This window comes from Accipiter gentilis, chromosome 5 (genome assembly GCF_929443795.1).
Source record: "Accipiter gentilis chromosome 5, bAccGen1.1, whole genome shotgun sequence".
NCBI lineage: Eukaryota > Metazoa > Chordata > Aves > Accipitriformes > Accipitridae > Astur > Astur gentilis.
Genome location: NC_064884.1, coordinates 10,976,081 through 11,001,629, shown reverse-complemented (window position 1 = coordinate 11,001,629; position 25,549 = coordinate 10,976,081). Strand labels below are relative to the sequence as shown.

Here is a 25,549-nt window from a genome sequence, read left to right as displayed (position 1 = left end):
TTAAACTTTAAAAGCCCTAAGTAACCACCTTCTGTGCTTAACAGAAGACAAGATTTGTGTTGCTCATCTCTCTTGTTTTAGAGGAATGCTTCCAACCACGCCTTTATCACTTCTATGAAATAAAATACCTTTTTGTAACAGTATAGAGCTTTGAACAGCTATTTGCTGTGAGCTAGAGAATAGCAATTTTAATGAGTAATAATGACATAAAAATATTTCCAAACAATCCTGTTTGTCAGCAGCAACGTAAATGTGAATTCAGGCAAACATGGTGAACATTCTTGCTTTGCCACCTAATATATTTTTGTACCAAATAAAACTGCACCAATGAATTCTGAATCTGGATAAAGTTAACGGTCCTTTTGCCCAGCCCAGATCCTAAGTTTCTGGATCACTCATCTTATTTCTTTCTTCTGTCTTGCCAAAAAGATAAGAAACATGTTGGCACAGAAGAAAAATTATTACTTGGACTGTTCTCCCAGCCAATGAATCTGTTTTCTATAAATGCAGCTTTAACATAAAAATCCAATTAGGTAGACAGAAAAGATTAGTAAACAACAAGCAATATCAAAATAGTATTAGAAACAAACTAGTAATAAAGAGTGTTAATTTTTTCAATAAATATCCCTCAAATTTAAATTGTTAAGTCCAGATCACAGATGAGTTTAAGATGAAGTGTGACCATTTGTATTAATTTAATCCTGCACAGATCTCACTGTTGGGGTGATCAGGTCTCCATGATCACATGACTGTTCTGTCATGCTCACAGACATAGATAATAACAAAGTAATTACTAATCTCTTTTGCTTTATACAAGTGAGCAATAATCTGTCTGAAGAATAATTAATGTATCAACAAAACCACTGTCCCATAAGTGTAACGTTCTGTTGCGCTCTGAGCATGTAACAGCACAACAAATATTTTAACTGGCAAGCCTTCCTGATAAGCAGTAACAACTGTTGTGACCCTCCTCTTGCACTCTGAAAAATATTTTGGTGTTCCTGGCTTAAGAGTGCTAAGGATGACTATTCTTGCCTTACCAAGGAGAAAAGCGAGGAACGGCGTGATGGAGTCACGCCTTCAGTTACTTGAGACGAGTGTGACCTTGAAGTTGGGTGTGAATCTCTTGACGCTGTTGCCGTGCTCCATTTGCCAGACCCTGCTATGGAATCTGTGGTTAATACAGCTGTAAGATTAATTACTAAAAAGATAAAAGGGGCCAAATTACAATTCTTCATTTTGAAATGGGCTGGGGGGGGGGGTGTTATAGTTTTGAAAACAGGAGGCACAGAGCAAGGTCTTCTAGGCAAATTAATTCCAAATGTATGTATTTTTCCTTTCAAGTGTGAGCTTATGCCGGCACCGACTCATTCAGCCATGCTCCTGAAGGAAGGGCCCTGATTTTTTTGACTGTGTAACATGTACTAATTTTTCCACACCAGGCGTTTGCGGCTGCTGTCACTCAGCAGCAATACTGGGCCGAAGGCGCAGGCTGCCGAGCCTGGGGCAGCCGGACCAGGCCTCGCCGGTGCAAAGGTGCCACAAAGTCTCCTGAGGTGCCAATGGCGGGAGGGAGGTGGCAGCCCTGGTGCAGGTGTCCTCCCCCTCGGTCTGGGCCCCTTTTGGGCTGGCCTCCCCCAGATTTTGGTCTGAGCCTGCTCTAAAGCCGTCTCACACCCAGGGGCCGCCACGGAGCATTTTCTGCCGCTTTTAACCTCAGACTTCTCAGCAGGGCCCCGCCGGAGGCCCCCGAGCCGCCGCGTTCGCGCGCTCTGCACCGCGTGAGCCTCCTCAGCCGCCGTAGCCGGCGGTGCTCCGCCAGGGGGCGCAGGGACGCGCTGGCGCTGCGGAACCGAAACTAAACCGCCGGTCCGAAAGCCAATCGGTTTCGAGCTTACTGCGCGGGAGCCGTCCCCCTCTCCCCGCCGCTTCCGAGAGCCAATCGGGTGGCGGCTGCCGTTGGGGTTGCCTCTTCCTGCCCGCCGGCGTCATGGCGGCCGCCACCACGAGCTGTCGCCGCGTCGCGCTCGGCGGTTTGGCCGTCGGGGCCGCGGCGCGATGGCGGCGGCTGCTGCTACCGGGCGGCTGCGTGCTGCGGTTGGCGCCCGCCCGCGGGGCGGCGGCGGCGGCGGCGGCGGAGCCCGGGCCCTGCCGGACGGTGACGGTGGAAGTGGGGGGCAGGTGAGGGGCGGCAGCGGGGAGGCGCGTTGCGGGTGCTCCCCGCTCCTGGGCCTGGGCTGCGGCTCTGGCTGAGGGGCGGCTTTCGGTACCGGCGGTGGGGAGGGGGCCGGCGGGCCCCAGGACCCCGGTCGTCGGCGGCGGCGAGAGAGCCGTGCGGGGTGGTGGGTTGAACAAACGTGAGGAGAAGTTGCCGCCGATCCTCCTGCCGTGCCGTTCCTCGCCCTCCGCGGGTGAGCAGCAGGCGTATTTCCTTCCCTTTCCTGTACGGAAGGGAGAATGTTCCGCAGCTGTGGCGGGAAAAGGTGTTTCGTGGGTGCGCAGGCAGCTCCCCTTCTCCGTGAGGGTACAGCAGGTGTGCATTGCGTTTTCTGGCGGCAAAATTAAAATCCAGCTTGAACAGGTGGGTGATTCCTCCTCGCCCGGCGTGAGGGAAGCATTGCGGCTCTAAGCCACATATGTTGCTGTAGGTGACATCCCGTGTGGCTGGCTGCAAGTCTTTGCTTCAAGGTGAAAGAAGCAGGACATTTGAGACAGAAGCATGTTGAAGTTAAGGGGGTTTGGTCACTTTTGGTCCGAGGGTTTCAATTTCCGGATCTAATCAGGATTTTTATGTCTAATACGGAGCGTAGCCTACATTCTGTATAGTTGGTGCTGTAGATGAATGCAGAAGTTACTGGAAAATTTGAATTCACTGTGAGTAACAGATTATTTCTTTCTGACAGAAAGATGGAACTGTCTTCTGGAAAACTTGCTAGGTTTGCTGATGGATCTGCTGTTGTTCAGGTAAAAAAAAAAAGTTAAAATTTGTGCAACTTCAAAATTTCTGGATCTGAACAGTCATTGTTAGGACATCAGAGCCTATTGAAAGGATACAGAGCCTCAAGTGGCAGTTTAATCCCTAATGAATGTACAGCTGTGTTCTGTAGGAAAGAAAATTGTTTGAAAAGCAAAAATAATGGTGTGAGTCATGGATTTACGTAGTTGTTTTCTGCAAAGAATATTCCGGTGTTTTAGTTTGTGAATAAGTTTAGGACTTCAGACAATATTTTAGCTGCAGGTAATTTAATTTTTTTTTCTTTTTTTCCTTAATCCAGCTAGGTGACACAGCAGTAATGGTCACAGCAGTCAGTAAAACTAAGCCTTCTGCATCTCAGTTTATGCCATTAGTGGTAAGTACTAATGACAAAATTAGTTTTGTGATAATCAGTGGTAGCCTCAGTGGTAGTAGTTATTAAATAGTGGAGTTCAAGATGCTGGGAGGAGTGAGGAGTGCAGTCAGCAGCCTACAGACCCTGAATTTCAGAATAGCAGTTTATGATAAAATGACTAGACCTATGGATGAGGGATGAGCACTGGATATTGTATACCTTGACTTTAGCAAGGATTTCTACAAAAGCCTTTGTACCAAAAAAAGTCTTTCTACAAAAGCTCTTTGTCTGCCACAACATCTATGTTCAAATATTATATTTTAGATGTGTGAAAGACTGTTTGGAGTATGAGGCTCAAACGGTTGTGGTTATTGAGGGTTGTGGTTATTAAGGTTTAATGATGCCTGTTCTACCTTGAGGCTGAATAAGAGTGAGTTCCTCAGGGGGTCTGTCCTGGAAAGAGGCCTGTTTCCTACTTGTATTGGTGACCTGGAATGCCTGCTCATCAAGTTTACAGATGACACCAAACTGGGGGAGTGCAAATGATACGCTCAGAAGCAGGGCTGCTGTCCGGAGGGACCAGAGGCTGGAGGAATGGGCTGACAGGAACCTTATGAAATTCTGACAAACATGAAGTCCTGAACTTGGGGTGCACTAGTGCCCTGCAGCAGTTCAAGCTGGGGTCTAACTGGCTGGGCAGCCCATATATGATCTAGAATGGGAGAGCCCATTTGAGCATCAAGACAGAGCCTTGAATAATGTCACCTGAATTCAGCGTTGACCTTGCTCTGAGCAGGGGATTGGATTATAGGCCTTTGGAGGCACCCCTTCTAACCTGAATGGTTCTGTGGCTCTGAAATAAGTAATCTGTTGTCTTTAGGAATCCCTGTTTTATTATTAAAAGGTTGACTACCGTCAGAAAGCTGCTGCAGCAGGAAGAATTCCTACAAACTATCTAAGAAGAGAACTTGGTTCCACTGATAAAGAAATTCTTACGAGCAGAGTAATAGGTAGGCTGGAACACTTTATTGATGATGTATTTTAAATATTTTGTAATATTCTCAAGAATGTTTGAAAATATAGTGATTTATAACTGCTCTTTGCAGAGTTGATTGTTTCTGCAGTAATGTCAGAAGAAAACAAACTTGTAGTTTCTTGTTTATCAGTACTGATTTTTAAAACGATATATCAACTGGGGCTGTGTCTGTATTCCTTTATATATAAAAAGCCTGGATCTTGAGAAACGTTGTTGTCACCTTTGTTGATATTAAGATCTCATCCTAACTGCAGAGATAACATCCCAACAGTTGCACATCTGTCTGGACAGGTAGAAGAGACAACCAAGCTAAACTCTGAAATACAAAGAGGCAGACTTACTGATTGGTATAGACTTATTCTCTCCCTCTTGATTCTGCTTGAAAAGTCATCTCCATCATGGCTATCTCCATTGATGAATGAGATAAGGCCTTGAAATTCAACATTTATATAAAACTGATGTCAAATACATCAGCGTCTTAAGACAGCAGTGAAAAGAATTAGGAGAGGGAACAGCCTATAAGGCCTAGGCTGTTACAGAGTCCTGTACACTTCAGACTGCAAAAAAATTAATAGGAAATCTACACATTATGGAAATAATGCAGTATTATGAACATACACACTTTTGTTGCCTTTCTCTGTTTGAGGACTGTGTCCCTTCATTGAAGAGATTTCTAGTGAAATACTATTTAATAGATTATTTGTATCCTAAAGCATAGAAGACTTTTTCAATGTTTTTACCTTGTGTTACCTGACAGTGGGTACACTCACCCAACTAACTCTCACTCTACTCTGAGTGCTATTGAAATTTTAGAGTTGATTATATGTCATACTAAATTTCCTTCAGGGTTCTCTGCCTTTTCTCTTCTTTTTTTGTTTGACTGGGTCTTTCATTTAAACCATGTTGTCAGTTTCTTCTGGGGTTATTACAAGGCAAATTGAATACTAACTACTGAAAACCAAATACTTCTTAGACTTGGAATATTTCTTTTGCAGATCGGTCAATCAGACCACTCTTTCCAGTAGGCTACTTTTATGATACACAGGTAGGTCACGTTCGCTGTCCTTAACTATAGCTACCTTCAGAATGGGAAACCTGGGTACATCCAGTGAAAATTTCACGATACAGGCATTGTTTTAAGAAAAGCAAGTTCTCATTAGCATCCAGGAGGGGTTTACACTTTGCAAAACAGTCTAAGAGTGTAATGCTGCTTTTTAGTTTGTCATTTCCTTATCCTAAATTATTTTTATTACATGCTAGTTTCCAAATCTTGTTGTAGAGATACAGGAACAAAATTCAAATATCCTCTGTACAACAGAGGAAAGAAAGGCTAATAATATATGTTATATGATACGGTATGATATTATACATTAGTGGGTTTTTGTGACCTTTCTAGATTAATTACCTGAAGAAATTTTCATTTGCAGTATAGGCCTGGATAAATATGTGGAATGTTTTGTTTTATTGTTCTTAGCTTTGTATTGACAGCTAATAAAAATGTATAGGTCAAAATTATTCATTGTCTTTTATCTTATGCCAGATCCTTTGTAATCTTTTAGCAGTAGATGGCGTCAATGATCCTGATGTTCTGGCAATTAATGGAGGTAAGAGGATGTTTAAATCACACATGAGCAGTTATTTTTAATGTGATCCATTTTTTTCTAATACAGATTTTATCTCTTCATTCTAGCTTCTGCAGCACTTGCATTATCTGATATCCCATGGAATGGTCCTATTGGTAAGTAAATATTTTGAAATGATGATGATTTGAACATAACGGAAGACTTAGACCACAGTTCATGCTTTCTTTTTTAACAAGAATCTGAATTTGAAGTCTGCTAACTTTTGGTTCAAGTATTGAAAATAATTATACAATGGATAGCATTATTGCACTTGAAAGCACTATTTTTTTCTGGACTAAATATACTTCTGGAAGGATTTATATTCCAATATAGTAATGACTTAATTTTTTTTCTTTAGAGAAACTTAGTCTTGAAAAGCATCATTTGGAAAATAGCTCAAAAAGAATACTTCTTTATTTCATTGTGAATATTTTTTGGAGAAGAGAAATGATCTAGCCAAGGACAAATGCTTAGTTGTAGTTTCCTTTCACCTGCCTTTTTTCTAAAAAACGTATTCAAATGACTAAAAAAACCTAATAGACTTACAGCCTTGTGTATAATGCTGCTTGGCATTATATGCCCTACCCAGTAATACTAACCAAAAGAAATTAAAGAACAGATAATTTTGCCTTACAGTTTTGTTCTGATTATATAGCTCATGTTTTAAAATTAATCCATAGCTTTAATTGCTGTTTTTAGATGTATAATTTTCAAACTTAAATGACACCTTAAAAGAACTTACTTATTATAATAATAATAGTTTTCTGGGGTTTCTTTGTAGGTGCAGTAAGGGTAGGACTGGTTGATGGAGAAACCATTATCAATCCAACTCGAAAACAGATGTCTTCTAGTGCTTTAAATTTAGTTATTGCTGGAGCTCCACAAAATCAAGTTGGTAAGTAGGTTAATTATTAGTATGTCTTGAGTGTTTGAAAATCAGGTAGGTGCCTCTTTGCAGATATTTGCCTAATCTTTGAAACTTGTGTTTTTACACAATAGTAGGAATAAACAACAGTGATAGGTTAGGTACCTTCTGGTTAGGTGAAGTAAATTCCATTATATTTATGCAGTTGAATGTTAATGTTTTTCCTCAGCTGAGTTAGATTGTTATTGAACAATAAAAAAGTAATTTACTTAATTTTTAACTTTCCATTGATAGTTATGTTGGAAGCAAGTGCCGAGAATATATTGCAACAAGACTTCTGTCATGCCATCAAAGTAGGGGTGAAGCATACCCAGCAAATAATTCAGGGAATTCAACAACTAGTGAAAGAACAAGGTGTTGTCAAGAGAACTGTTCAGAAGTTATTTGTTGCTCCTGAAGAGATTGTGGAATGCGTGAAGAAGTAAGTTCAGAACAAATAATTTTGATCTGAATTATGTTAAGTGACTCAAAATGCTTATTTAATGATCATTTAATTTGATGATTTCTGTTTAGATAGTTTGGGTGTTTTGTTTAACAAAATAGCATGTTTTGTAAGTTCAGAATTACTTGCTGCATTTTCCATAGAGACTTAGGAACACAGCCTTCAGCTCTCTGGCTTTATACTTAGTAAGAAGGACAGAGCAAAACAAATACCCTGAAAATTCAGTAAAGGAATTATAAGTTAATATGCCATTCTTGTGGAATGGTTACAAGAGAAGTCAGGATGTTGGTGTGTAGGATCCTTATGGTGGAAGTGATAACTAGTTTGAGAGGGGTGGTGGGAGAGCAGGCAGGAAGGACAGCTGGGGCTAGTAATGTTTATGAATGTCAGTCTGGTGATTTGATATTGCTAGTGAAAACAAACATTTAATCCTCAAAAGAAACTAATTGTGTAATTGTTTTTTAAGCTGTGATTTCAAAAATTGTTTCTTTTCTTCTGAAAGACTTGCTTTTAACAAGATCTATGCAGTGTTCACAGATTCCAGCCATGATAAAGTAAGTAATCAGTTCAAACGTGATATAATTATTTTTAATTAATATCATAATGAAACTGTAGTAAGATTTAGTTTAAGCTAATGTTAATAAAAACTCTTCTCCTCTTCTGCATGTATTTGCAATAGTAATAATAAATTGTTCTGTAAATTCTTATCTACCCGAGTATTTGTTTGCAGTATGTTACTGATCTTTTAATTTGTGTGAGAATCCTAATCCTTATTCTTGGGAGTTTTAGGGAATTTTAAACTAAGCAAAAACACAACAACCCAAACCTCCTTTGTTGTTCTGCCTTGTAGAGTTAACTGGTTTCAAATCCTGTGTTCTAGATTTCTAGAGATGAAGCAATTAACAAGATAAGGCTTGAAACAGAAGAACAGCTGAAAGGTATTATTTTCTCCTTTCTTAATATTTAGAGAATGCTTAAATGGAGCTAGCACCACTTAGAATTACAGTGTGCTCTTTGGCCAAGCTATTTTAGCAGAAGTTCTATAAAATTAATTTTCCAACTTCAGATGCAATTTCTTTTTTATACCCAGAAAAATTTCCGGAGGCTGAGCCTTATGAAATCATAGAATCTTTCAATATGGTTTCAAAGGATATTTTCAGAAATCTTGTTCTGAATGAATATAGAAGGTAAGTATATCAAACGCCTACTGAATAATATTTCTGTCAACTTTTTGTCCCAGCCTTTAGTTCCATTGATCTCATAATTTCTGCTTGTAACTGTAGGTGCGATGGGAGAGATTTGACTTCCCTCAGAGATATTAAATGTGAAGTGAACATGTTTAAAATGCTTCATGGATCAGCGTTATTTCAGAGAGGTCAAACACAGGTAGTATCTTTAAACGTCAGAAACTATAAATTAATTTATCGAAAGCTGAAAGATTTGTATCTTTCATTTAAATGCAAAGTTTCCTTTTTCTTCACATTCAAATAGTAATAACTAGAAAACAGTTTAGATTTAATTAAAATACATCTGAGTCCATTAAGACAGTAGACAAAGCTTGGCTCCTTGCTACATGAACAGGACAGATATAAGCATATGTGCCCAGAATGAGTATGGTAAGCATTATTGTGTCTTTAGACTTTCTGAAGAATGTCTAGTAACCAAAGTTAGAAGCTGTAAGGATTCTCCTTGTTCAGATCAGGTTGGCAGGTTTGGGGCATTTTTGGTTGGTTAGGTTTTGTCTTGGGAGTAGGTGGTTTGAGAAGAAAGCTTTCCGATTCGGGATGGCTTGAAGTAAAATTGCTTGTTAATAAGATAAGTCCAAAATCATACCTTTTTCATCCCTCTAGATAGACTCTTATGTTAGAGATACTTGTTGAAACAAAAGATTTTAATGTAAAATATAATCTTGCTCATTTTTAGAAAAATGGGTGACTGAGTGGTATGCAGGACAGTGCTAAATTGTGTATGTCATGAGAAGTCTTTTAAAAGAAACTTCATATATAACCTGGACTAAATAGGGAAGTTGTACCCAAAAAACTACCTTGAGATTTATTTTTTTCTTTTTTTTGCCAAAAGTGTCAGATATTGGGTGGATTGAATTAAGAATGTACTCAAGATTTGGTCTCCCATATTTTTATAGCTCATTTTCCTAGAAGGCTGTCAGCTGTTGATCTGACTTAGTACAGGGTACATGGGTAGTTGCAAACAGTGATTTATTCCTCAATGTTGCTCCTTCTTACCCCACTAAAAAAACATATGCTGCAAGTCTATGTGATAAACAGGCTTGCTCTTTTGCACAACGTGGTGGCTGTATCTTGCCCTGGCTCTTAAAGTTGTTTGGTTTCTTAGTGAACAAACTATTCGAGGCTCCTACTAGGTTAAGAAGCATTAAATTAGTATTTTTAAATGTGATCACCTGTAAGATTATACAAGCTTTACAGATTATGAGTAAGTTTGTGCTATGAAGGAAAAAAAAGTTTGCAGAGGTGGTAGGTGATGGCATCATATTTGTTGCTGAAATCATTCTTTTTGATTCTTCATAAACAGTAAAAGTTGTGAAAGGTGGAAGTGTTTAAGAGCAATTTATTTACCCTCTCTCTTTTTAATTTAGGTTCTCTGTACAGTTACGTTTGACTCTCTAGAATCAAGTGTAAAATCAGACCTTATTTCAACAGCAGTGAGGTATGTACATCTTTTGGTGTTTTGTTGGTAATAAAAAAGGGTGAGCATTTAAGCACATTTGATAAAAATTCCTTGAACTTTGACATATATATATATTCATTAGGACTGAAAAAATGTGTAAAATTAGGCTTTGAAGTGGCCTGTTCTCAGAAGATCTTGACAATTGTTTTTTGTGAAGGTGACATTAACTCCATAGGCACACATTTGAAATTGGACAGTATTACAAGTAACATCCAGTCTGGTTTCAAGAGAAAGAAAATAGTGACTTACTCTTGAATCTGTAAAACTGTGTCCATATACCAAGTCTCTTTAAATAAACAGTTGATGAAAGTTGATTCTCTTTGTTCCAAGTATTTATTATCACACTTGGAACTTGATATCTGTTCTATTTATTTAATCTGTTTCTCAGATGTTTTGAAGTTTTGCTCGATAGGTTGGATGCAGGTAGCCTGTGAAGTGCTGTTCTGTTTATCAAGTTTGGTTTGAATGGAAAATAAAATAAAGAGCAGATAATTTCGTGGGGTTCCCCCCCCCCCCCCCCCCCCCCCCGCAACTGAATCAGCCTATCTATATATTCCCATTTTGTCTCAAAATAAAAATGTTCAGAAGGTGAAAATATTTGTGTTCTTAATGGAGTAAGGAAGATTTAACTTACAATGTAGCAAGCAAGTCCTTGTGCTGTTAACATTTTATTGCTGAGGGCTAACTTGTTGGGGAGGAGAAACTCCTTCCCTTTAAAGCTGCAGTTCAGTGATCTCATCCCACCAGTGTTGCAGCTTCTACATTTTGATGTGTCAGCTTTGTGTTAGTTAATTTTTTTGGCCTAGAGGTGTTTGTCCATAGTATGTAATTTTGGTATTCTTGGAAATTAGTTTGTGCTAAATAATGGATTTTAATTAGCACTCATTGCATTGCTTCGTGAATGAGAGATTGCCTCTATGTGAAACTACGGGCAAGTCTTGACTTGAAGCAACTTTATAGATTAGCTTTTTTGTATTGATTGCTAAGAGTCAAGTCTTGTGGTACTTCAGTAACTTTTTCGAGCATGCTTTTTTCATTTAATCAAGAGCTATTTTGTGGTTACAGATATTTTCAGTATTCATTCTGAGCACTTACTTTTCTGAGTCCTTACTGCAATGTGTACAGTAAGATGCTGCTGTTATTGAAATTTGAATATTATTTTTTTTCTTGCTTCAGACACACCAAAACCAGCATAAGAAACTGATAGGGCCTATTCTATTCTAAACAGCTAGGGAAACTGTTTTAATGATGATGATTAGCACATGAGATTTTTTTCTTTGTAGACTGTGCTTTTTCATGTGTTTACTCCACAGAAAACCTTTGGGAAAATGTGGGTGATCAGCAAATCTATTGATTCATTGTTTTTTCTGGGTCTATTTGTAAGCATAACTGAATATAATCTTACGTATTATTGTATGTAAGACATGTTTGGTTGCTCTTTTTTGACATGGTCTTGTTTTTAATTAATAGTGGAATAAAAGATAAAAACTTCATGCTGCATTATGAGGTGAGTTTTACCATGTCACAGTTTTCTGCATGATTCACAGAAGGGCTTCATACCTTGCTTTTAAAGGTGAAATTGATCACTTCCAAGGATATAAATTATCTCTAGATTTGTTAAAATGTATTAACTCTAATTCATATGTAAATTTATACTGCAGTTTGTGAACAAAAGTGCTGGTTTCCTAAAAAGCCCTAGATAATTTGTAAATTGCCATTTTATACTGCCTTTTTAAAATCTTAACATTGGGTTAGCCCCTTAAGAATGGGATATTACTGAAAGCACAATTAACCTGCTTTATTATTTTTAGTAAACTCTATTAATAGTGTTCAGCTGACATACTGCACCAATAGTAAATAAGTGCTTTTACATCTTGGATCTCTCAGCCTTTGGAACTTGCCCAAAGTATTTCGTACAGGCAGCAGGCTTATCTTGTTCCATTATATGTATGACAGAAACAAGATTTCTGATATGTTGTTTGACGAGTTTAATTGGAGTAAGCGTGTGTTGGTTTTCAGGTACCTTGCGACTGCTTTATTCTCTTTTGTTCAGTGGAAGTAAAACATTTACTAAACGCTACCTAAACTGGTCCTGGTTTGCAAACCGGGTGACTGATGGAAGTCCTGTAGTGGTTTGATTTTATTTTTTTTTAAAACTTGTTTTTTCCTTGAGATGCACAAAAACTTAAAAAGAATTTTTTTCTAAATGTATGTTTTAAAATGGAGAAAAAATATTAGTTAATTTTCTATATACACATTTTTTTACTTCATAGTTTCCTCCTTATGCAACTAATGAGATTGGCAAAGTTACTAGTATGAACAGAAGAGAACTTGGACATGGTAAGTTCAGACTAGAGAAGTCCCATGCTGTAAGTTTTAATATTTTGCCTGATTGTTTTTATTTATGGATCACTTGGTGTTTTGTTGTGTTTTGTTCGTTTTTTTTAACAGGTGCACTGGCAGAAAGAGCTCTGAAACCAATTATTCCCCAGGATTTCCCATTCACAATACGAGTTACTTCTGAAGTCTTAGAGTCAAATGGTATTATGACTTTCTTATTTTTAACTTAGTGCTAGGGACTAAATTTGGCTCTTAAAAAAACCTGAGTTGGACACACTTGAGTTGTAGGCATTTTAGGTAATAGATTTCATTTTTAACCTTCTTAATCTTGATAGCTCTATTACCTGAAGTACTTAAAATAAAAAGGATGTATGTGGTCATGAACAATGGACCTTTCTTTCCATTTGTGTGATAGCACAGTATCAGTATGAGAGGCAAACATAAATTCTGAGTTTAAGAAAATGGTATTTGGCGGCATTTTTATGCTACAGAGTAAGGAAAATAAATCAGCATGTATTGAGACCCATTCTTCAGTGTTTAATCACAGCTGGTACCCTTACTGACTTAGTGGTAACTTCTAGCTGGCTGTTTTGTTCTCTCCCATCTCCCCAGTTTGGGAGAGAGCTATCCATTTCACCTTTCTGCAGATTCCCGTGTGTGGCAGGAAGCTCCCTGAGGTCCACCTCCTATTTCATAGCACTGTAGTGAGATTAGGTGGGTTGCAGAAGGGGTTAGTGCACAAAAGGAAGGAGTCCCATTTGCAGCTTCCTGTGAAACCCACAGTTTCCTTGTTTAGAATATTTAATGTTCATTGTGGTGTTTGAGGGGTTTTGGTATCAGTATCATAAAAGATTAAAAGTATATTATGCGTTTCTTGTTAAAATTACTTATGCTACAGAAAAATTCTAATTGTAATTATTTATTGTGGTATGTGTGGTGCTGTACAGTATTTTCTAGCAGCAAGTTAATTGTCAAACTGTCATTGAAGAATATCACTAGCAAGTTTTGTTTAGATACTCCTGACCATTGTTTAATACTTCCACCCCCTCCCCCCCCCCCCCCCCCCCCGTATTCTTCTAACTCTGTAGGGTCGTCTTCAATGGCTTCTGCATGTGGTGGAAGTTTGGCATTAATGGATGCAGGTACAAAATATGGCACTTAAAAGGATAAACTACATATGATAACGTGTTACAGGATTTGTAAATGGCCAAAGGTTATAAAAATGTATTTTTATTTACTACTATTAGGAGTTCCAGTATCAAGTGCAGTGGCAGGTGTAGCAATAGGTCTCATTACCAAATGCAGTGTGGAAAAAGGAGATATTGAGGACTATCGCTTGCTGACAGACATCCTGGTGAGTGTTTCTGGTACTGTTGGTTTTATTGCTGCTTAATTCTATAAAATACATTCTACGGCCTTCTTTTGTAACTGTTTACCCAGTTACTTCAGGAACATACACTACTGGAAATATTGAATAGTTTTATCTTCTCTGTTTTGTCTCCCAAACTCCTCCCTTATTTCACAAAATCTCTGTGAAATGTCCAGTCATGTTTCTTAGTTTTTTGTAATTACTCAGTTATTTCTTTTAAGCTCTCTCTTTCCAATTAATTTTGTCTTTTCTCTTGGGAGAAGGAGATTAATAATTCTTGAATAATTTACTGAAAAACACAATGTATTGGATGGAGAATGAGCACTTGACAAAGTTGCTGGGGCGGGGAAATGCACATTATCGTGTTGCTGATGCTTGTTCCTGTGGCAGCCACTGCTAGTAGAAAATCAACTGTGGATCTGTTGTTCAGGAACTAGTGCATGAAAGCTCTTAATTTATAAGGAGAGAAAGGAACAGTGTTAATCAAAAACAGCAAAATAAGGTTGAAGAAAAACACGTGAGTCTCAGCAGTAATTCCAAGTCTGCAGAACTACTTTGTGGCTTATTGAAACACAGAATGTACTTTTAGTATAACGAGGCTTGACGGTGGGATAAAGTTACTCCAATTTGCTTTCTTTCTGTCTATGCTGGTAGGGAATTGAAGATTACTATGGTGATATGGATTTCAAGATGGCAGGTACTAATAAAGGAATAACTGCCTTGCAGGTATCGTAACATTAAATCTTCCTAAAATGGAACACTGAAAATGTATCTAAAAAAGCTTTCCTTGCATATTGATGTAACTTGACTCTTTTTGTATTAGGCTGATCTAAAACTGCCAGGAATACCAGTAAAAATTGTAATGGAAGCTATTCAGCAAGCTACAGGTAGGTCCATATTGTATTTGCACCCATTTTATCATATTAAGTGATAAATTGTATTAAATTCTAAGTTTTATGAAACTAAATAATAAATTACTAATTTTTTTGTTCTCATCGTGGAAAAAAGCTGCTGTCTTCAAAGAAACTGGGCTGGTTTCGGTGTTGTCTGTTATACTTCCATATAGGCACTTCATGCAAAATAAACAGCTTTTTGTGTTGGAGGAGAGCATTCAATCTCCAAAAAAGCCAGGCCCTTCCCACCACACTTAAGTCTCATATTATTGTACATAATGTCAGTGAAATTGTCTGCTGCTCCTGGAGGTTACTTTTTATTAAAACAGAACAAAAATGGTGTGATATTAACAGTCACCAGTTTAGTACAATGGGTAACTTGTTTTGAAAAATTGCAATAAAATTAGTGGCATAGCAAAGTGGGGAGGGAGTGAACTTATACAGAAGAGCAACATCAGGGTAGAGGAATACATTAAGAAATATTTACATGCAGTATTTTGGATTTGACTGATGGAAGTACAATATTACTGGGCCATGTCAGTTTATAAAATTTTTGTCATACTGTGTGAAACCATATGTGGTGAGTTGGGGAAAAGAGGTTTATTTTGTGCTGTGTGATATATCAGTAAAAAGGATTGTTAAAAATAAGCTCCAAACTAACTTTAAAGTAAACTTCAGACTAATTTTTAAATGTGTCTTGAGCAGCGAGTTCTTAGAACTTAAGTAAAAGTCCATGTCATCTCAGGGAGTTGATGGTTAAGATCTAGCGGCTTGGTACCCTGTGAATAACAGAGGTGTAAAGGCTGCAGTGCAGCTTTGCTCACTGAAACTGGATTGCTTTTGATTGGTGAAAGTTGGGAGAGCGAGGAGGCATCTGTTGCTAGTTAAATATGTTAAGTGTTACCGTAACACCAAAATGGATTTGGACTAACACAAAACATCCTATTACATGACTTTTTTTAAAAATCCAACAGAATAATGTTATAGAAAGAGTAGCAAAAACTATTTCTTATTTACCATAAATTCAGCTATATTTACTATTGAAATTTACTGCTGTCTGTATTCTGACATGCACAGCTAAAATATTCTTAAGCCATACGAAGAACTGAAGCTACAAGCTTTAATAAGGATTTAACTAGTTGTAAGAGAAAATTTTCAACTTGATTGCAATAACAAGATTTTAGTAAGAAAACCCTTACTAAAATGTAAGAACCAGTAATTCCTATTTAATGGTATATCACTTAAGGCAGCTCAGCTGAAGTTCCGGGCCAGTGTATTATGACATAACTAATCAAGGCTAGACCTTGTTGCTTTTATAGGCACTGTGATTTATTTAAATAATACACCGAAACAGAATTCTCTGTAATGTTCTAGGCTGCATAAAATCAATAAATGTGCTGAAGGCATAGGTTTTGCATACACAGAGCAAAATGTTGGTACCACAACAAACATGGCGCTACCTGAAGTGTGTTAAGTTACCAAGATAAATTCTGAAGTTAGGCAAGAGGCAGACTTTATGAACAGATGTTTATCTACTTTATAACAAAAACTGCATAAATTTATTTTAATCTTACACAAAACTCTTTATTTTTCCTCCCCCCCCCCCCCCCCCCCCCCCCAAAAAAAAACCACCTCACAGCTGCGAAGAGGGAGATTTTACAAATTATGAACCAAACACTGGCAAAACCCAGACCTAACAGAAAAGAAAGTGGACCAGTTGTAGGTAATGTTAGTTGTATGTTGATAAGAATGCATAACTTTTATAATTAACTTTTTAACAATAAGCTGCTGCTTAAAACAGCTTTTTCAATGAATGTTTGTTATATGTTTCTGCACCTGCCTCTGGGGGTTATTTTTCTCCTTTTTTTTTGAGCTGAATTTTTGGTTTTTATTGCCATGTGAGGCAGCACTGTACTATTTCACTATATACCAGAAAACAGAATTAAACTGAAGTTATGTGAAACTCTCACAAAATCAGAGTGGATATAGATGTCAGTATTGGCATGGCTTAAAGTAATTTACACTCATCAAAGTATTTGTATTTTACGTTTTCATTTATTTCAATTCTTAAGTGTAATTATGTCAATGTTCAGCAAATAATACAAGTAGCTATAGAAGCTTAAAATGTAAATGAATGTGACTAATTTTTTGTGATAGCTTTCGAGATTATTATATTTAGAATTTCTAAGTATTTTTAAATGTTCTTTCAGAAACTATCCATGTTCCATTATCAAAAAGGTTAAGATTTGTTGGTCCTGGGGCCTATAATCTGAAAAAACTTCAAGCACAGACTGGTAAGATATTCTTACTTCAGGTGACAATTTATTTTAATGTGTTACTAGCTTCTCTTTTCTATACAAAAATTACTAGTGTGGAGTTTTAATTAGTGGATCTTGGTAGCACAGGTATTACTAGCACAGCTATTGCTAAATCTTAGTTCTATCTTTATGTTCTTTCAGAAACTGTAAGTAGCTAAACTTAAACTTCCCAAATTGTTCTGTAGATCACCTCCATAAAACTGGCATTTGTGCTTTGGCCGCAACAACCTAATAAGTAAATAGGAAGAACTATTAAGAGAAAAGGGTACTTTTAATTTCTGCTTTATGCTGCAGACTGCAAAACAGTATTTGCCTTTGTTTTCAGACTTGCACGTTTAGCTGTTCCAATGCTCGGTACAAACTGAGCCTGTACTGTATCTTGATAAGAGGTGCATGTATTTTGAAGAGCTAGGTGAAGCTCACTTCAGCCACGCTTAGTTGTGTAGATTCTCTCTGTAAAAGTGCTTGCCATTTGTTTTGCAGCAGGAATTCCTGGAAGCTTAGTGCATGTTTGATGGTGTTTTTCAGGGCTTGCAGAAGAGGCAATTAAAGGTTCATCTAGGGACAGTATTGCAGAGTGTTGAATGAAAGTTGTAAAGTCAAGCAAGTCTGATCAGGAATATGCTGAAGTGTAGATCAAATCTATGCAGCTTCTCTTCCTAGAAGCTAAAGCTTTTTTGCTGTGGTTATGAGGGGACATTGAACTCTTTCCTACAGTGCTCATTGACTGTTTCCCTAGGATTCTGTGAAGAGCTTGTGTACACTGTTAACGTGCTGGCATATGTTAGAAATCCAATTCGCTACCCCATTGTAGGAATGACCTGTACTGCGGCTTAAACGGGTAGCAAGTAGTGCGACAAAAGTTTCCTGAACTTGTTATATTTCTTGGAATAAATTGATTTTACTTGTTTACACAGTGGTTTGTCCTGCCTGGCCCTCAGTGCCAAATTCAAAGTTGATGTCTCTTTCACTAGCGTTTCCTAAATAGGGCAATTGATACTTTGGTTGAGATAAATGCAGACTGACAGGTCACTTAGAATTACGCCTATAGCTTGATGTTGTGGTTGCCCTTGGAAGTGAATGAACGGAATTTGTAAAGCATTAAGTGTTTCTGAGAGGCTACACTGTTAAAAACCTTTGTTCAAATGACTGAAACCAGTGAAACTAGACATAGTGCACCCTTACCATCTCTCCAAGGCGATGAAGGTAATATTCAACCAGTAGTCAGCCATTGTAGCAGAGGTGAATTTCTGCTGTGATATTAAATACATCAGACTTCTTTTATGAGCACTTTGTTGTAAATGCAAATTCTTCCCTTTATTGCTTAATATAGTACAACTTCCTTACTTGTTCCCTACTTTCAGAAAGCTAAAAATTAAAAAAGACTGATGTCTATGGACTATCAAGTAGGTGTTCTGCTTCAGCTGCTTTGGACTTGAAACTCTTTTTAATGCTCAGGCTAGCTTGATTAGTGCTTCTCACGGGATTAGGGTGGAGAAAAGGAGGAAAAATCATACTTCCCTTTGGTTGCAAGCCTATGCAGTCTGTTAGCTAGAAAACTAGTCTAGAGGTGCAAAGAATTTTACCATGCAATCTTGCTATGTTCTGGCTCTGAAACACTTTAATTTCCATCAGCTATTAATGAAAGCTATAGTTTTATTAAAAATTCTCTGTGAAATTCATTCATAGAAGCTGAGATTCTTTCATAAAATCAAAATTTTTTCAATCATTTTTTTCCTGCCATAAAAGGATTATAATAACAATTTTGTGTTCCTATATGGAACACAAGTTTGTCCAGGTATTTAGTAAGCATACCTGTAACATGGCTTCCATTAAGTTGCATGTAAAGCTGTCCAACGCCTAATCTGAAGAAGATTCAAAATGATTAGGACTTTCAGATCTTAATGAGTCTGTGAAAAATCATTTTGCTCTATGCAAGTCTTACTGAATGTAACTTTTCTGCTTGCTGAAACAGTAGCAATGTTCACATAAATCCTCTCCTTAAATTCTCTTTCTAAGGTGTAACTGTAAGTCAGCTGGATGAAGAAACTTATTCTGTGTTTGCCCCCACACCTGGTGCTATGCATGAAGCAAGAGAATTTATCCGTGAAATCTGCAAAGATGATGTAAGGACAAACTTTTGTTGTTAGCTTTTTAAAACTGCATTTTGTGAATTTGTGTCTTACTGTTTTCTTTTTCTCCCCCCCCCACTACAGCAGGAAGTTAATTTGGAATTTGGTGCAGTTTATACAGCCACGATAACTGAAATAAGGTATAAAAACTGCTCTGGAGTTGAAGTATAAATTAGTTTATTTACATAGCTATATTCCTGATTCCTCAATATGATGTAAAGTAATTGATTTTTAAGGATGCCAAACTTAACTGGTGACCTTGGCACCTGCATAATTCTTGATATTTTCTCTGTTGAAAATATTACTGTGTTTCTTAATAAGGCTGTTTATTTTTGCTGCTTGTTTAGTTACTGGAATGTCTCTATAAATAAAACCTAAGGCCTTTTTCATCTTTGTATCTGAGAGAGGTGGTAGGAATTTCCTTTTCACTTTTCAGTCCAATGTTTGTCTTGCAAAAATTACATGCACTTTTTGGATGGTACTTATTACTGTAAAATACTGTCCTGAAATAAGTAATTTCCATCCACTTCAATTAAGGAAAAATGGGTGGACACGTTATGGTTGATAAAAGATTTTTTAGAAAGAGGGGAGTAAAATCTTGTTTATGAGAAGTTTACTAATGCATGCTTTGGAGTCAATATGCAGAGTAAAATACCTACAGACTTCTATCGATGTATTTTAAAACAACTGTGCTCTTTTCTGTTGCAGAGATTCTGGAGTGATGGTAAAATTGTATCCAAACATGACACCAGTGTTACTTCATAATTCACAACTTGATCAAAGAAAGGTAATACATGCTTAAACAAGTATAAACTAGACACTTGTACTTGTTTTTAATTGATTCTCACTAAACGTAGTCTCCATTAGCTGTAACACACATACTGTTGTTCTAGAGTCCATTTTTATGTTAAAAGCTGTGTTGGACTAGCAGCACCTTTTTGTTTAACCTCTGCTTGCCCTGTACATAAAGCTGCAAATAATCAAACTATATGCTTGCTACAATCCTACTGTTTATGCTTTTATGCACATCACCAAGTTCTTTAGATCTCCAATACCCTTTTCTATGTAACATGTAGAAACCAGTTATTTGTAAGGTAGTGTTGAGCCACTATGATTGTCTGAAGCATAGCATGAAGAATTCCTAAAAGAAGGAACTTTTGTAACTAATCTTAAAAAATTAATCACACTGAAATAATTTTTTCTGAAAAACACTGTGTTCTAGATTAAACATCCTAGTGCCTTGGGATTAGAAGTTGGACAAGAAATTCAGGTAATTTTTTTTTTAATTTTAAGATGCTAACAAACTGCTGTTCATGTTTTGGAATTTGAGTGAATTTTTTATTTTGTGTTTATGAAGAAAATATTTTGCCATATCACATTCCCTTTCTATGCTAGTTAAAGGCCTGATCACTACAAATTAGATTTATTTAGTGTCATACTCCTGCTATCTAGGCACCACATTAATTTGACAGAGCTATATAGGCTAAATGGTGCCTATTGTTTATGGCTTTTCTAGTGTCAAATTGGAAAAAAAAAAAGGAAACCAAAAAACCCAAAACCAACTAAAAAAATGCAAACCACTACCTTTTAAGGAAAATGCTATTTCCAGCTCTTTAAGTTGGCCAGTCTTAAAGTGGCTTGTTTTCTTAACAGGTTAAATACTTTGGACGTGATCCAACTGATGGTAGAATGAGGCTTTCACGTAAAATTCTACAGTCACCAGCCACAACTGTGCTTAAAACCCTAACTGACAAAAACAGTATTGTCTTGGGAGGTACTGTTCCCCAGTCCTCTACTTCATCCCAGTGACCAGGTAAGGCCATAAGAACAACTTAAGATGACTCAGTACTGCACTTTCTTTACAACTATTGTGAAGAATTGTATCAATCTGGTTTTTATGTTGTACAGTTAACCTTCAGTGGTGTGCAAATACTGCTTGCCAGCTGTGTTGCAGCATGTTGTAAGTTAGTGACTGCCCTTTCATGTGCTGCAGTTGTAAAGAGCTTGATATTGTAAAATTGGCATCCAGTTTCAGCATCCTAGACAGTCTACTTTCTCCAAAACAAACTTATTTGTTAATCTACAACATCTGTGTAAGCATTCCCTCTTCTCTACCTTGCCACCATTTTCTTAAAAGGAAAAAAAACCCCAAAAAACAGAGTGGGGGAAGAGAAGAAAAAATAAGCTGCTTTCTTGGAAGTTTTGAGTCAATTAGTGGAGACTTCTCAGTCAATTAATGGAGTGCCCAAAGCTCCTCCCTAGAACTAGTTTCTCAGCGTGTATTTCACTGTTAGTAGACTTATGCCTAAACTTTTCCAAAAGCTGTTGTGTATGGTGTTTTTTTTCCTTATTGAGGCTACTAGAACAGGAAGGTAAAATTGATTACTCTTGATTGTAAAATCAAGAGCAGTTGCACAATGAGATTGGCAAATGGAAATGCAATGCACCAATGATAATTTAAGGCAATCTGTAGCAATCTTCTAGGAATGATTCACAACACTAGAAGAAATCAAAATTCACTGAAGAATTTTTTAAGAAGTGTTTCTGAATTTGATGCCTTGATATAATTAGTTGGTTACAGAGTATTTTCTCTTTCTTTCAGGAAAAAAGGCGTGATAGTTGATGGAAATACAACCAACCTTTGCTAGGATCTGTAGATGTCTACACAAGAACCTGCAGGTCAATGGTAGTGAATCATGTTTTTAAAATAGACGCTATTTATGCTTAAAGGTGATGTAGAACTTCAAAGTCTTCAAATTGATTAAAAACTCATTTAAAAGAAAAACAGAAACAACCAGTGCTCTTATCTTGTATAGCAAGGGTGAGAATCTAAGAACATGGAATTGTATAGACTGAAGAGCAGACTACATTTCAGTGCTTAAGATTCTTCTTGTTGTCATCTCAAAATAAAAATGCAAAGATGAGAAGGAAGTATTTAACAATTATATTCTGAGAGAAGGAATTCTCCTCTATACTTGGCTGATGAGCTATGACTGTAGTTGAGAGGCACAGTTGGCCAGTTTTACTGGATTTTCAGTGTACAGGATTGGAATGTTGAGCAAAACATAGCTCAAGACTTAGAAGTATCACCTTTAACATGATTGACACTGTTTCAGATAAATACATCAGTAACTGTTGTAGGGTTCAGACTTGCTAAAATATCTGAGCAGAAGGGGAACAAAACTACCTGGCTGAAACATCATCGTTTGTTATCTGGGTTCATTAACACTGAATTTTAAAATATATAATGAAAACATTAAGATGAAAATAATTGTTTTGGCATAAACAATTGATAAATCATCCCCCTAAAACCTCCTCATTAAGAGTGTCACAATTTCTCTATTGACTATGTTCCGTCAATGGATTCACTGGTCTTTTAGACTTCAAAACATTTCCCAGAGGCTCATAAGAACAACTTGTTTTTCTACTGTGAGGTACAGACTTTGAAAAATCAAAGAGGTGTCCCTTCTGATGTTCACCAATTTGTAGATAGACCTAATAAGAAAATCAACTTCCCACCTGATGGCAAGTGGGCTCTGGACCTCCTGAAAGGAAAAAAAAAACAAAAAACAAAAACCACTGGGGAGAGGAGAAATGTGAATATGCAGTAAAAAATTTTCTGTGTTCTGCCTTTTTTTTTTTTTTTATTCTAAGTTAAAATATTAAAGAAGAAAAAAATGATTGGCTGCTGCCTTTATCGTTGTCTGTCTGTCTTTCATCATATAAGACTGAAAAATCCTGGACAGTGTTAATGAAATAATGTAGACAAATGTTAAAATACCTGAACAGAAGATGAAATGTTTCCTTTTCTCATATCTGTTCTCAGAAATTGCCCTCTGCAATCTAAGTAGTTTTCCAAGGTTTAGCTTCTTTCATTGTAGAAAAACTTCTGTAAGGCTCCTCTTAGTAGAACAGATGGATGTTCTAGTTACTGAAATACTACATAAAATACTAACTTTAGGAGTGGGTTTGTTGGTTTGGTGTTTGCTTTTTTTAGCTTGCACATTACCAGTAGCATGCTTGCATCTGAATGTGAAAATCATGATTTATGAGCCAAAAGAATCCCATTCTTTCCTGTAAAAGTATTTTCTTGCCTGCAGTAACAGGAGTATCAATGATTTGTGTGATAGGTCGTGGTCTCAGTAAATCAACTGTTGGAGTGCTGGGGGGTTTTCTGTTTGCTAGATGAAAAAGTAGGAAAAAAAGATTTTATTTTTTTTTTATGTACCTGTGACAGAACCTGTACAGTCAGCCTGACTTTCTGCACTTGTAACAAGTTTTAGACCCTATGGGAAGGGGTGGAAAAAAATATGCTTGGGAACTGTCTGGGAAGAGCACAAACCAGCTGCTCTTACCTGAGGAGAGAAATGCGATGGAATCCAAGAATTGAGTGTGTGTCAGTCTGAACCTTCCCAGAGGGAAAGCAGGCTGGTTTCAGACATCCCAGGTTCACCTGAGAGGCGTCAGTAGTGGCAGGTTGGACCGTGGCAGGAGGCACTTGACTCTCAGGTGATATCATCTGTGATCAGAGAGCATGTAGGTTAATAGTGCTTGAGAGAGCAAACTCAGCCCTATTGCAGTAGCTGTTTTTTCATGTTTGAAATAGTGAATTTTGTCTCTACTGCCCTAGATAATTAGCATCTGTAATGACCCATCTTAAATGGAGCCATCAAAAGGAATTGCTTTGGAAAGTGAAGCTGGGCAGTTGCAGCATTACAGCAGGTCAAGAGGGCCAGAAATGCATTTATTTGACCAAAACTGAATTTTTCACACAGGTGCAAAGCATCGGGAGCTGGGTATCTTTAAAGGCTGGCAATAAATATAACAAGTACTATAAAAAAAGCATAAGGGCTGGCCTAATTGTACTTCTGGGATTACATGCCAGAGGGAATAATACAGTCTCTTAATTTCACTACAAGAAATTTTAAGTGATTTAGGAATGGGTTGTCTGTCTTGGTTCTGAAAACAACAAAAAAGATTAGAGCTCCCTGCTGCTCCATGTTGTGACACTTGATGACTCGCTCTGTCTGCAGCCTACCCTAACAAAATTCTTTGTTTTGATGAAGAATAGAGAACTCTGCCTAAGAGCTATAGCTTTTTCTCTTTGTGGTAATGGGGAGAGATGAGCTACTGGCAGGTGCAGTGCCACGATGAAAAAGTGCTGCTTTGCTTTCTCTGAATCTTACAATGCAGAGATTCAGATTTATTGCTTTCCTGGTCTTGTATTTACCCTGGTTTTAAGTCAGATATGTAAGAGCTGTTGGGGCAAGTCTTGCATATCTTCTTCAGGCAAAGTCCCCCAGAATTGACTTGCTTTTTATCGGTATAGATGGCAAGATCATGCTGTGGTTTCTAACACTCCAGGCTGTGGAGTCCTGGATGCTCTTCTGGGTAAAAAGGAGGCCCGCATCCGAGGGAATGCAATCTGGGTGTATTCTGGAGTGGCATTTTTCCACAGAGGTCATTGATTTATATGCCTGGAGAGGTCATGGATTTATTTCACAGCTTAAGCAGAGAAACGGTTTTTCATGCCACTTCTAGCTTATGTATCTCCTATTCCTTCTGTAGCTGTTCACCATGACGGACGAGAATTTGGTCCAGAATATTCTGCTGTGATTTCATGCTGTTCTGCATATCTGGAGAAGTACTGCATTTAATCTTGAGTAGGAGAGGCCATGCTTAATTTTACGCCCTTGGTTTGAAGAGGTAAAGAGCATGCGTAGAAGTTCTTGCAGAGTGGAGGGAGAGTTTGCAAGTGGCAGATGTCCTGAAGCAGCAATAAGCTGTGGCCATTGGGGTTTGTGTTTCTTTTCGTGTGTTTTCTTTTTACTGAGTTTTCACTGAGGCAGAAATATGCCTGACTTGTAAAACCTTGAGGGGATGGGGCCATGTAATGCGGAAAAGGCCACCAACGTGTAGTGGGGAAGGCTTGTGTAGAACCCAACTGTAAACTGTTTAATCTGACTTTCAAACCATGGTTGGTGAAACCACTAATATAACATGGCCTTTTGTGCAGTTACTGACTTAATTATCCATAATGATATGATGAATGTATCCTAAAGTATGTTCCTATACTGTATACAGCTAAAGATAAGTGTTTATGATAGTTTTCAGAGGTGTATATTACACTTGTCATCTTTTTGCAAAGAAAACTCATGATTGTGTGTCTTCCATGGCCCCTGTTAATGATGAAAATCAGGGCTTGATTGAGCTTGAATCCTGGATCTACAGAACCCCAATTAACGGTGCTTCTCTTAACCTTTCTTAGAGGTGGGTTGTTTTGCACATGTTAAATAAGCAGGCTGACCAGTCCTTGGACCATGAGGCTGCCTCTTAACGAATGTGAAAGACTTTTCAGCTGTTCAGCCACACCAATGCAGCTGATTGAAAACTGCACCAAGGAATGATCAGTGGCTGTCACATACTCAGTGTGCTGA

The 25,549-nt window shown here is 37.6% G+C and overlaps 1 protein-coding gene across 1 annotated transcript; it reads left to right on the top strand.

The window, feature by feature from the left end:
• Positions 1 to 1,990: 1,990 nt before the first annotated feature.
• Positions 1,991 to 23,080, top strand: PNPT1 (polyribonucleotide nucleotidyltransferase 1). The gene is made up of 29 exons (XM_049800221.1): positions 1,991 to 2,181; positions 2,904 to 2,964; positions 3,276 to 3,350; positions 4,234 to 4,339; positions 5,361 to 5,410; positions 5,906 to 5,969; positions 6,056 to 6,103; positions 6,769 to 6,882; positions 7,147 to 7,333; positions 7,857 to 7,908; positions 8,235 to 8,292; positions 8,445 to 8,541; positions 8,638 to 8,740; positions 9,969 to 10,039; positions 11,531 to 11,567; positions 12,334 to 12,400; positions 12,512 to 12,601; positions 13,489 to 13,542; positions 13,648 to 13,754; positions 14,424 to 14,495; positions 14,593 to 14,656; positions 16,302 to 16,385; positions 16,873 to 16,956; positions 19,000 to 19,106; positions 19,197 to 19,252; positions 19,821 to 19,899; positions 20,335 to 20,382; positions 20,766 to 20,925; positions 21,715 to 23,080. Exons 1-28 carry the CDS (start codon positions 1,991 to 1,993, stop codon positions 20,919 to 20,921), a joined length of 2,382 nt encoding a protein of 793 aa, XP_049656178.1. The 3' UTR covers positions 20,922 to 20,925; positions 21,715 to 23,080.
• The last annotated feature ends 2,469 nt before the right edge of the window (positions 23,081 to 25,549 follow it).